This window comes from Scleropages formosus, chromosome 5 (genome assembly GCF_900964775.1).
Source record: "Scleropages formosus chromosome 5, fSclFor1.1, whole genome shotgun sequence".
In the NCBI taxonomy this organism is placed as follows: domain Eukaryota; kingdom Metazoa; phylum Chordata; class Actinopteri; order Osteoglossiformes; family Osteoglossidae; genus Scleropages; species Scleropages formosus.
This window is the reverse complement of record NC_041810.1, coordinates 20,512,905-20,525,327: the sequence shown is the minus strand read 5'-3', so window position 1 is coordinate 20,525,327 and position 12,423 is coordinate 20,512,905. Positions and strand designations below refer to the sequence as shown.

The following is a 12,423-nucleotide window of genomic DNA, read 5'->3' as shown; positions in this document are numbered from 1 at the left end:
CTTTTATAAAGTATATGGCCTGGGTTAACAGAAACGGATGTGTAGTATTTACATATTAAAAGCAAAATTTTATAAATACTTGTGAAAATGTATTCTGTATAACACTGGAAGTTAGATGCTGCAATTCAAATACAATATTGTTTTTCAGCAGTATTTCCATGTGCTTAAAATATCTGCTCACTAGGTGTGATTAAAAATTAATTTTAAGCCCGTTTTTTTGAAAATTAGCAAAGGTATGTTAATATTTATTACTGTGTTAATTGAGGGGGGCGCGGTGGTGCAGTGGATTGGACCTCGTCCAGCTCTCTAGTGGGTCTGGGGTTCTAGCCCTGCTTGGGGTGCCTTGCAACGGACTGGCATCCCGTCCTGGGTGTGTCCCCTCCCCCTCCAGCTTTGCACCCTGTGTTGCTGGGTTAGGCTCCGGCTCCCCGCGACCCCGTATAGGACAAGCGGTATATGTGTGTGTTAATTGAAAGAGTATTTACACTGCTAATTGTATACCTCTCATATGTAAAAGCTAATTTTCTTGAATAGCTATTTTTTGAAAGTATCAACACTTGAGGATTGTTTTTGGGTGCTCTACAAACCTCTGATCTTTATTCCCAGAACTGCGTTTTATACCCCTAATTGTTTGTTTTCATCTTAGGTGACCTGTGTCTTCATTCTTAAGAGTTATAGTGAATGGTGAACTGCCACGCTACATGTTGAGCTTTAAGCCAAACCAATATGTGTTTGCATTGTGGATGTGCTAGAAGACCACAATGCACTCTGTTTGTGCACCACCTCCCAAACAAATTGCTCATGAGAGAATTTGAATGGCCTTCAGGCAGAGAATGTGTTTTTCTTATGCTCTGTGACACATCAGCCTCCAAAAAGCACCCCAAGGACAGAGGAGAAGCCACAGAGTCCTCAAAAGTTATTATCTGCCACAGTTGCGGATGGCCTGGTCACAAATATACATTTCTGAGAGCTGGCAAATTTACACTGGAACCACTGTAACTCCAGATGTGCCAATGTCCCATATGCATCAAAGCAAGAGGAAAACATGCTTCAGGTGTTTGTCGCTTCTCAGTATGACACGGGTGGTGTCTAATTTGTGACCGGTCTAGTGGGATACTTTCCCTGTATAAAGGCAAGAAATCAGTTCTTGTTTCAAAGCATATATGTATTCAGTCATTCAACCAATATCTGTATGTGCACTATCTGATTTTTTTTTTAGTAATCTGTACCAAAATTTTTGGGGTTTATGTTCTGGGATGAGGCATCTGGTCCGTATGAGCTGAGACGACTATTTCAAAAAAATTCTGCCTAGCAGCTGTGTGACACGCAATGCCTGACGGGTAATCCCTACTCACACTCGGCTTCATATTGGCTTTCAAAGCACATTTTTGTTAGTACTCTTTTTTTTCCACTTTCGTGCTTTTTTTTTGTGAAATGTCTTGAGCAGGAGCTGTAAAAAGGAAAGCTGAAAAACCTGATGGGAAAAGCAGAAAACAAGTAAAATACAAGAGAGTTGCTCGTAGTTTGGAGGTGCTTGAGGTGCTGTAAAGTATATTTAATATTACTAAAATGTGCATTTTGCTGTAGGTTTAACAAAATCTGCATTAGACACAATCAACGTGTTGAGAACTAATAAAAGCAAATGCTCAAAATGTGCTTCGCGGTAATGCATAGTAGACATTTTTATTAATTGACATAATATTATTGTCAGTTGTTATTTAACACTATTGTGCCATGCAACTTTTCCTTTTGTTATCAGGCATTTAGGGTGAATTTCTTTATCTTTTTTTTTGGGTGAATTTAGAAAGGCCGTTGAACAAGGTCAGTTTTATCTTATTGTAATTGTGCCCATTACCTGGATTCTCCGTACAAAGAACATTTTTAGAAAACGAGGAATGAGCGTATATTCTGCTGTTTTTTGTTCTGCCGAGTGGGGAGATGGTCACTGCAATTCATTCTGCTTTCAGGGAATACTGCAAGGACCTGAAGATATTGGACAACAACACAGAGTTCCTCATGGACTTCAATGAGTTCATTGACAAGCAAACACCAAACGGTCCCTCATGTGAGTATCAAAGGGCCCCCGCTACAGTGGGAGTACCTCTGGTGGAGTTGTGGGCCACCCTCAAACCATGCAGGAGGGGTACTTTTTTCACCCTGTGGTGGCCCAGGTTCCCCAGCATTGCTCCCCCTTTCAAACATCCACGGTCCACAGGCCTGCTTTTGATCCGCAAGGCTTAACACGTCACAAATTCAATTTCACACCAAAATTATGTTAATTGCGCAGCTGGACGCACATGTGGAGGATCGTGTGGGGACTTGGTGGTTCGGCATGCGTGTGTGGCACGTTTCCCCTTTTACTGGCCCTTTGCGACACTCCAATTACTTTGTGTTTGTGAAGGAAAGCAGGCCTTGTCAGGTAGGAACAAAAGCAGAGAAATGACTAATCAGTTGGAAATTGATTTAGATGAACTGACGTGTATTTCATGAACACCGCCTTGCTCCTGGAAAGAACATCTTGTGGTTCTACATGGATATATTTGCATTTACCCATTCATGTATACCTGATTGTCCTGTTCTGAATAAGCAACTGCAAGCTTTGGAAAATACTCGCTATTCAAAATTTAATGGAAACCTCAGAGATTTGTCTTTTACAGTAATTTGATATTTGCAAAGGGGGGTGCGGTGGCACAGTGGGTTGGACCACAGTCCTGCTGTCCAGTGGGTCTGGGGTTCGAGTCCCGCTTGGGGTACCTTGCGACGGACTGGCGTCCCGTCCTGGGTGTGTCCCCTCCCTCTCCGGCCTTACGCCCTGTGTTGCCGGGTAGGCTCCGTGACCCCGTATGGGACAAGCGGTTCTGAAAATGTGTGTGTGTGTGTGTGATATTTGCAAAATGTTTCTACAGTGTGAATTTCAAATGAGTGCTAATTAATACTGTATTGGCTAAATTGACAAGTAGATTTGTCCTTTTTCATTATAGTACACTGATGGGTGGATATCCCATCTAGGGAATAAGACCTTTGAACAAGCAGTTATTGATAATAGATAAATGAATTACCTAGTTTGTATTAACTCAACATAAGACTCTAAAATAGCTCATACAACCAACCAATGTAAACAACTGCTCGTCCTGAGCGCAGTCACGGTGAGTCAGAGCGTACTTAGCAACACAGGGCACAAGGGAGAGTGGACACACCCAGGACGGGATGCCAGTTCGTCGCAAGACACCCCAAAACAGGGCTCGAACCCCAGCAGGCCACACAGCAGGCACCAGCCAAACTCGCCGTCCTACCACACCCCCCAGCTCATGCAATGTATTCTAATATAGTTAATATAGCTCTAATGTCAATATCTAAAGGAGTGGACTGAGCACTTGATTTCTCAATAATATTGTCTTCATTTAGACAATTAAAATCCCAGCCTTAATTTTAATCTCACATTTGAGAGTCCTTTATGAACTGTCAAACCAGGTGTTTATTTTGAGTGGTTATTCTTCGCTTAGGAAACTGTGATTTAATCATCCTGTAACATGACTTTAAAAAACATATTGGACACAAAGATAATATTTCTCTTCTTTTTGGTATGTTTTTATGGTATTCTACTTTGTTATAATATTGCATTACATGGCACCTTACTAAGCATTTTTGCAGTCTGATGTTGTACAGTACATTACTCATGCGGTGGGTTGACCTCAAATGTCGTTGCAGAAGGACACAGGTCTCAATAGCCCCATCTTGTTTGCCATCTTCTAAAACAATCTCATATCTCATATCTTACCAGAGCTCACTTCTGTATATTGTTTCACAAACAAGAGTTTGTTTACAATCCATGGGATTGAATACCTGAGGTCATACACCATGTTGCACTTGAATCAATATTTTTATAGTTGTCTCATCCATTTTTTATCTGAAATGATTAGGCTTTTCTATGCTTACTCATAGAGGGATGTTGTTGTGCTCTGTCTCTAAAGGTCACAATAGCCACGCTTTCAAATGAGTCATGTTCATTACACCTCTCTACTGTAACATAAGGCTGTTTTGGGTTGTTTTTTTATTGGGTTCTGACTCACCTTTTTATTGTTTCAACATCCATGATGGACTGTTTCCAGGGCTGAATTTATGATGGGTCATATTCAGGACTGTATGCTTCTGCACTAATAAGACCCCATAATCATAATCATCCACCCATCGATCCTTTGTCAGTATCCATTTATCTAATTTATTAATTTTGTGGTCTGAAGGCTATCCTAGAAGCATATGGCATGAGGCAGCATACACCAAGGATGGAAGATCAGTCTACCGAAGGGCAGGCACACACACACTTTCACTGATATGGACACAACATGGGCAATTCAGAGTAATCAATTCACCTGAAATGTCTTCAAATTGTGTTAGGAAGCCAGAGCAACTAGAAGAAACCCAAGCAAACACGAAGGGAACATCTGAACTCTACACAGACTGAGCCAGATTTGATCCCATGTCCAAATCCATAGTCCTTGAGCTTTGAGGAATCCAGGCTGCCAGCCTCAGTACCACCCCACAGTCTTCTACATTGTTTTTAATGAGACAAACAGACCCTCCATCAGTGTAATTTTACTGCAGCAGCATGAACGGTGAAGGCAAGACCATTCAGAAAGGGTCCTTAGCATAAGAGAGCCATATAAAATACAAACCTTTTGGCATTTTCTCATGACTAAACCCATTAACACCACTTTTTTCAGGCTCTTGCAGTGCAGGAAGAGCTGGAACTCCTTTAGAGTACAGCCCTCTATGCCTCTTTACTTCTGGTTTATAGGGTTTTCAGACCATTTCTGATGCATCAGCCTTTAAACAGATGGAGGTAAACACACTGTCAGCTTCACGTGACATTTCAGTGTGTTTCTGTTACAGAAGCTTTCTCCTGACATTGCCACTAAATCGAATTCAAAGAGAAATCTTATGTCGACCTCAAGGTGACATGCTCGAAACACAGCAATAGTAAAAATGTTGAAAAACAGTGGCTCTAGCATTTGACAGAACTTTCTTACAGCTTTTTTGTTTTCAAGACTTCGGAGTTGTTCAAGTCGTAACATATGGATTATAGCGCCTAGGGTCCAGCCAGCTCCATAAACGTGTTTGTGAAGCTCATCATGTCAGTGAGCTGAAAAATATTCCCTAGAGTTACAGTTCTGTTGAAATACATTTATTAGCAGCCATCTTTACCTGAGATTATTCATGTTGAATGTGCTAGAGCAACATTTAAGTCTGTGATGTTCAGATAAAGAAGCAATAGAAATAACTGACAAGGTAACCCAACAGACTTTTTTTTTTAAATTAAATTTCGAATATACTATATAGAAATGTAATGAAGCAATGATTTACATTACATTTATTCATTTAGCAGACGCTTTTCTCCAAAGTGATGTACATCTCATAGAGAATACAATTTTTGCATTACGAAAGAGAGACAGTTGCAGAGGTGTCATTCTTAAATACACTTTGTTTGTTTCTTTCACCATATGAACCAATGTTCATCACACGAGTAGCTGCATAAAACTATCAGAATATCGTCAATTCCTGATCACCTTCCTAGTAATTTTTTTTTGAGATACATCTAAACATTTACATGATATTACAGGAGTAGCTGTGTAAAGGATTGATCCGGGCATGATCTTAAAGTTTAGTGCATGAACATTTATACCTTACATGAACTTAAGACATCAGGGGCAAAGTGAGTCTGCAAGAGGTGAGTTTTAAGACCGTTTTTAAATGTGGACAAAAATTCAGCAGTTCTGAGTGAGAGGGGGAGGTTGTTCCACCACAGCGGAGCCAGAACTGAGAACCTCCATGCTCTACCTTTCGTGCATGGGACCACCAAGCGAGCAGATGTAGAAGAGCATACCAGTCTGGTTGGGGTGTAGTGGATGATCAAGTCTTGTAGATAGCTGGGAGCAGTTCTACTGATGTATTTGTAGGCCTTAACCAGCGTCTTAAATTTAATCTGGGCTGCTATAGGAAGCTAGTGTGGAGAAACAAGCAGAGGAGATACATGGGAACGCTTCAGCAAGTCAAACACAATTCGGGCAGCAGCGTTCTGTATCAGCTGTAGGGCTTTGATGGCAGTAGCAGGAAGGCCAGACAGGAGAGAGTTGCAGTAGTCCAGACGGGATGTCACCATAGTCTGGACAAGTAGTTGCATAGAGTCTGTTGTAAGGTAAGGACGGATCCTGAGGATGTTATGCAGGATGTCTCTGCAGGGCCGGGTTGTGGCTTTGATGTGCTGAGAGAAAGATAGACTTGAGTCAATCATCACTTCCAAACTCTTAGCCGAGGAGGTAGGCAAAATGAGTGAGTTGTTCAGTTTGATAGAGAGATCATGACAGGAAGACGGGTGAGCTGGAAGGTGTAGGATCTCTGTTTTGGAGAGTTTGAGTTGTAGGTGGTGATCAGACATCCATGCAGAGATGTCCGACAGGCAGGCAGCAATGCGCGCGGAAATGTCTGATGCTCAAGGTGAAAAGGAGAGGAAGAGCTGGGTATCATCAGCGTAGCAGTGGTGTTTGAATCCATGGGAGGCAATGACAGGGCCGAGGGAGGAGGTGTAGATTCAGAAGAGCAGAGGACCCAGTACCAAGCCCTGCGGGACACCAGTTGAGAGAGACAGAGGAGAAGAACGGGAGTTCTGCCAGACCACTTGATAGGATCTGTCAGATAGGTAAGACTTGAACGTTCTTAGTACATTTCCTTTGATCTGATCCCAAGCTGACTAAGCGAGGAGAGTAGAATCTGGTGGCTGACAGTGTGGAATACTGCAGAGAAGTCGAGGAGGATGAGGACTGAGGAGAGGGAGGCTGGTCTAGCCAATTGGAGAGCATCAGGTACTGCCAGGAGCACTATCTTGGTGAAGTGACCAACTATGAAAATATCCATCGAGGAGATGGTTCCAGGTGAGGAATTCAGATAGTTGATCACAGGCCACTCGTTCTACAGGTTTAGACAGAAAGGAGAGGAAGGAGACTGGCCTGTAGTTTTTGGACTGAGTTAAGATTCGGAGGAGGTTTTACCAGAAATGAAATTAAAGCAGATTTGAAGGCCAATGGGGAGCAGCCAGAGGAGAGCGAAGAGTTGATGATCTTAGAGATGAAGGTGGAGAGTTGCGGGGAGATAGTCTGTAGGAGTGACAATGGGATTGGATGTAGCGAGCAGGTGGTGGCTCTGTGTGATATCAGGAGGTTGGAGATTTCAGATTCTGAGAGTGGCTTGAATTTGGAGAGCATGACTTTGCAGGGAAGCCCAGTGCAAACAGGGCAGGGTGATACCAAGAACTTGTCCATGATCGTGTTGACTTTGTCTCTGAAAAACAAAGCAAAGTCATCAGCAGTGAGAGAAGAATGAGGGGGAAGTGGAGGACACAATAGGGATGAGAAGGTGGTGAAGAGTCAGTGTGGTTTTTTAGTTGCAGACTGTATTTTGTTGTGGAAGAAGGTTGTTTTATCTGAGGAGACAGCAGAGTGAAAAGTAGCTAAGAGTTGTTTGTAGACATCCAGGACCGTGTGACTCTTGGTTTTTCACCATCATCACTCTGCAGCCCGGAGTTCGGTCCTGTTAGTATGTAATGTATCAGTCAGACATGGGGCGGCACTGGGGCGTGCTGGTCTGGAAATTAGGGGACAGAGAGAGTCAAGAGAGGAAGATAGGGCAGAGAGGAAAATGTTAGAGGCATTGTCTGCTGATAGATCTGAGAATTATGCAGTAGAAGGAAGAGCAGACAATGTAGCAGAGACAAGGCAGGAAGGCGAGAGTGATTTTAAGTTACGGAAGGAGGTGAAAATGGGTGGAGAAGAAGGAGAGGGATTAGTGGTTAGGCATGGTTGGAAGGAGATGAAGAAATGATCAGAGAGATGCAGCAGGGTAACAGAGAGGACAGAACAGCCACAGTTACGGGAGAAGACAAGGTCAAGGCGATTGCTTGCTTTGTGAGTAGCAGGGGACTGGGACAGGGAGAGGTAAAAGGACTGCAGGAGTGGCAAAAGGCCAGTTGCATGAATGTCCTCAACATGCAGGTTGAAATCACCGAGGAGAATCAATCAACAAGATGTCGAGGTCATCCAGGAAGCAGCCGGGAGGGCCAGTGGGGGGGGTACAGAACAACCACAAAAAGAGTGATTGGGGCAGTGATAAAGATAACATGCAATTCAAAGAAGGACAGATCATGCAGGTGGAGAGGGAGAACAGAATATTCCCACCGGGGAGAGATGAGCAGACATGTGCCTCCACCTCTGCCAGAGTGATGGGGTGTATGGGAGAAAGAGTAGTTTGTGGAGAGGGCTGCAAGTGTGGCAGTGTTGTCTGCGATGATCCAGGTTTCAGTTAGGAGTAGGAAGCCCAGTGAGAGGTAGGAGGCATAGGCTCGTATGAAATCAGTCTTTCTCACCGCAGACTGGCAGTTCCAGAGACCCATGGAGAAACTGAAACAGGATGGAGGGTTTGACAGACGAAGATAAACCAGGTTACTGTAGCAGCGGAAGCGTCTGAGTCTCTGATGGTGGTGGTGTCACACAGTTCGGTTGCCATAGACAACTTTGATGTTCAACATGTTTGACACATGATCCCACTCAGAACAGGATGGTGATGGTAGAATTCACGTAGTAGTGGAGGCCTCCCTTGGTGGACTCCCGCAGGCAGACTCACTTGTCTTTGCACCCGAGTCTTTACACCTTGAGGCTACTGTTTCTGGTCACCAGCTACTGTTTGAACCAGGCTAATGCACGTCAGCTGTGAGTCCTAATCGAAATCGAAACTACTCCGACAATGGAAACCAAAACAAACAGACGCAATTAATCGAATCAACAGAGTCACACCCACAGGACACAGTATTTTAACCTTTGCATGCACTCGATCAAACCACAAATTAAATAAAATAAATAAATGAATGCAACCAACTGCACAAACACAGAACCAATTGCTTCTATATATCCATACAACTACATGAGAAGAATGCGCATTGGGATATAGTGGTAGCAACAAATAAACTGACCATAATCACAACGCCAATAGCGTTGTAGTTAGAGCTGCTGCCTTTGGACCTGTGGTTGTCAGTTTGAATCTCCTACTGCTGTAGTACCCTTGAGCAAGGTACTTACCCTAATTGCTCTAGTATAATTACCCAGCTGTCTAAATGGGAAAATAGTTGTAGGTAGCTTTGCATTGTAAATGGCTTTGGAGAAAAGTGTCAGCTAAATGAATACATGTGAGTTTAATTAAACCAATACTGTGGAATTGAACAGAGCAATGTGTGAATTGAAACATGTCATTCCACTCAGGCAATGTGTCTCTGGTCAACCGCCTGCTCCTGGATGCTGGGTTGACCACCAAGCTGGTCCAGTTGTGGAAGATGCAGGACCCGTGAGTTTGTGTGCAGCACCCTGAACTCATTCCTTCCCCTAAAGATACCTGAGCAGAACTTATGTGATGTAACTTTTCTGGATGACAGTAGCCTGTCAGTGGTCATTTAAGTTTAGTTTTTTTTTTTTTTTAAATTGTGGCAAAAGGAAATAATTAAAATGTGACTTTTTTCCCACTTGGCAAAATAATTTAATTCACTGGGTATTATATGAATCAGAAACATTCTGGACATCAAGCATTGGAAGCTCTTTTGAGTTTGGTGAAATATAATTTTCTTATTAAAAGGGAGAAAGGTCTGTCTGACATTCATGTAGGATAACTAGCTCATAAATCATGATGGACTTGACACCTTGGGGGGGCTACAAATGGAGGGTTAGCTGTACATCCCGGAATAGTGCCTGTGCTCTCTCACAATGCAGGCAGGGGGTCCTCGCCAGGTTCGTGGCCACAGACGGCGGTATCACACGTGTTTACCCAAAGAGGTAAGGATGCCTGTCATGTGGGCCCCTGGAGCAGGGTGGGCAGACTACCCCCCCCGAGCCACTAGGCTGTTTTACTGCCTGTCTGCTGCCGGCGCACGCAACGGAGTCCTGAAGCTCCAGGCGCATGGTTCCAATCACAGGAGCTGGAGGAAAACCACTTAGACTGTAGACCACCTCCCGTCTCACTCTGTTTTCTTCTCTCTCTCATCCTCTCCTTCTTTCTCTATCTCTCTTTCGCTCTTTTCTTCTCTCTCTTTTTTCAGCTCCACTCTCCTCTGCATTTTATTGCTTGGCAGTAAATGTCAATAGAAGTAATAAATGATGATTTACAGATAGTCTTGCAGTTACAACATATGCCACTTACCACCACCCGGGCTTATGGCAACAGTCGAATAAGCCTGATTATTTTATTCTTAAATTTCAACATTTCAGTGTAACGTCTGAGAATGACCAATACGATAACACTGGGTGTCTCGCAGCGATTGCTTTTTTTTCTAGTTCCCTTCTAGTTGCCTTTTATTTAAAATGGCTAGCGATAGTGATAAAGTGAGTGTACTGGTGGCTGCCAAAATGGAATAGCAGACTACAATAGATTTAGAAATGAAAGTGAAAGTAATACCAGTGCATAAAAATAGAATTCTAATAGTATGCTGAATTTACTATATTATTGTATATTAGTAGTATTTTAACATGAATATCTGAAATTAGTGGAAAAAAAAAATGTCCTATTTCACAATGTAGGAAGAATTATTTCAGATATTACCCGTATGTGCATTTCTCCCTCTACATCCCTTTTTTACATCTCCTTTCCTTTTTGCACTCATCTCCTTGTTTGCTCTTCTCCTTTTGCTGTCTTTGCCTCAATCACCCCTTCCTGCTATTCCTGTTTGTCCTGTACGGTCATCCATATGTTTTTCTCTTACTCGACTCCCCTCTGTCCAGGCCTCTCTTATTTCTTACCTCTACTCTTTCCCCCTGTCTGCGTTACATTAGGGTCCAGAGCAATGTCTCAGTGGCTGTTAGAACACATAAAATAGCACTTGCTGGGCATATAAATCAGCAGACATGCAGAGGCCGGGGACAGCTGTTCTGCGTTAAGTGGCACTGCTCCACGGACAGAGTTCGCTGTAACCGTGGGCTCGGCCGCACTTCATTTGGACCACGTGCCAAACACCACGAGGAACACCTAGCGCACTCAGTAAATAAAACGGTCATTTTAGAGCCTAATTGTACGCGTGTAACATTTCTCCGCCAACCAATTTCAAACTAAAGTGACCATCAGGTTATGTTTAGTGTGGCGTAATTCTAAAGGAGTACACGGCACAGCTGGAACTTCACTTTGAACAGGAATGCATGTTTCAGAACCATTTTGTGGTTCGTTGGTGTCGTCAGTGCATTGCAGCTGCATACGGTTGGTTCTTCTTGAAAAATTCTGATGAAATATGTCACAATGTAATGCTTCAGAGTCCTTTTTTTCGACCTGGACCAAGAGTGGATCACTGCAACATGAAACCTGAAACCCCAACAAGTACATCGCATGCAGACAAAAATTGCACAATCCAAAGGAGAGTCCAGCATTAATGTCAATTATAATGTCCAATAATTGTTACTTTTCCCAGCAAATCAAAAAACAAATGCCTTCACTCACACATATACTGTTTTTACAGAAAAAACATTAAGATATAAACGACAACAAAAAAAAAACATTGCTACCAAATTCATGAGGCTAAAGGAAGTAAATCAAGTCTCAATAAGTTTCAAACTGAATCAGTTTTTGAATCCTTTCATTTAAAGATTTAAAAAAAAATTAACTTCCCCTCTCGTCTGTATTGGATGTTGTTTTCACTTGACTGAATTTGAATGTAATTAACTACAATCAGTTCTTTCCTAAAGTTCTTAAATGTATAGCTAATGCCATAGGAAGTAAGTGTGTGTGTGTGTGTGTGTGTGTGTGTGTGTGAGGGACACTTTCACAGACATGACTCCTCTTGTGTATCCCAGGATCTGACAGGATGAAGCAGTGAGCCTGTCTACATCCATACTGTCTGAGACAATTCTGACACAAGTTGTTCATCTTCCATCCTTTTCTTCAGTGCTGGAGAGACATGGACAGAGAATCCAGAGACCTATGAATCAAGCTTCTACAAGAGGAGCTTGGACAATGATATATACATCTTCACCGCTCCTTTTTACAATGGTATGCAGGGCCTGGTCTTCCTCAAGGCCCTTCTGTGGGATTGCCAGGTCATCACTGTCTGTACATATATTTGTCCTCACTTCCTGATCACCATTTTCCCATAAAAATCAGGGTGAGGAAACCATTGCCATGTGGACAGCAGGTAGCACAAATTGGTCAGAAGCTGCACTGGAGGTCAAAAGGTTAGGATTTCATGGCACGGGAAGGCAGCTGCTCTTATAGTCAGGAGTAAACCTACTTCATCTGAATGGCAATAGCTGTGCAAATAGATACACACATGCAATGGATGGATGCAGAAACAATAGCTAGCAAAATAAACTCTAAAATATATAAGAAGTACCTCCTTCCTGACTTTTCAGT

At 42.8% G+C, this 12,423-nt stretch overlaps 1 protein-coding gene across 4 annotated transcripts in view; it reads left to right on the top strand.

Moving 5' to 3' along the window:
* LOC108921141 (voltage-dependent calcium channel subunit alpha-2/delta-1-like) overlaps positions 1-12,423 on the top strand; it is a 121,995-nt gene that overhangs the window by 98,481 nt on the left and 11,091 nt on the right. For all 4 annotated transcript variants that reach the window (XR_003797671.1, XM_029251779.1, XM_029251778.1 and 1 more), the window contains 4 exons: positions 1,968-2,065; positions 9,303-9,384; positions 9,804-9,866; positions 11,960-12,063. Coding sequence is in view for 3 of the 4 variants with exons in the window: in XM_029251779.1 (XP_029107612.1) it covers positions 1,968-2,065; positions 9,303-9,384; positions 9,804-9,866; positions 11,960-12,063 (347 nt within the window). In the remaining variant the exon portion in view is untranslated. The remainder of the gene's footprint in view (positions 1-1,967; positions 2,066-9,302; positions 9,385-9,803; positions 9,867-11,959; positions 12,064-12,423) is intronic.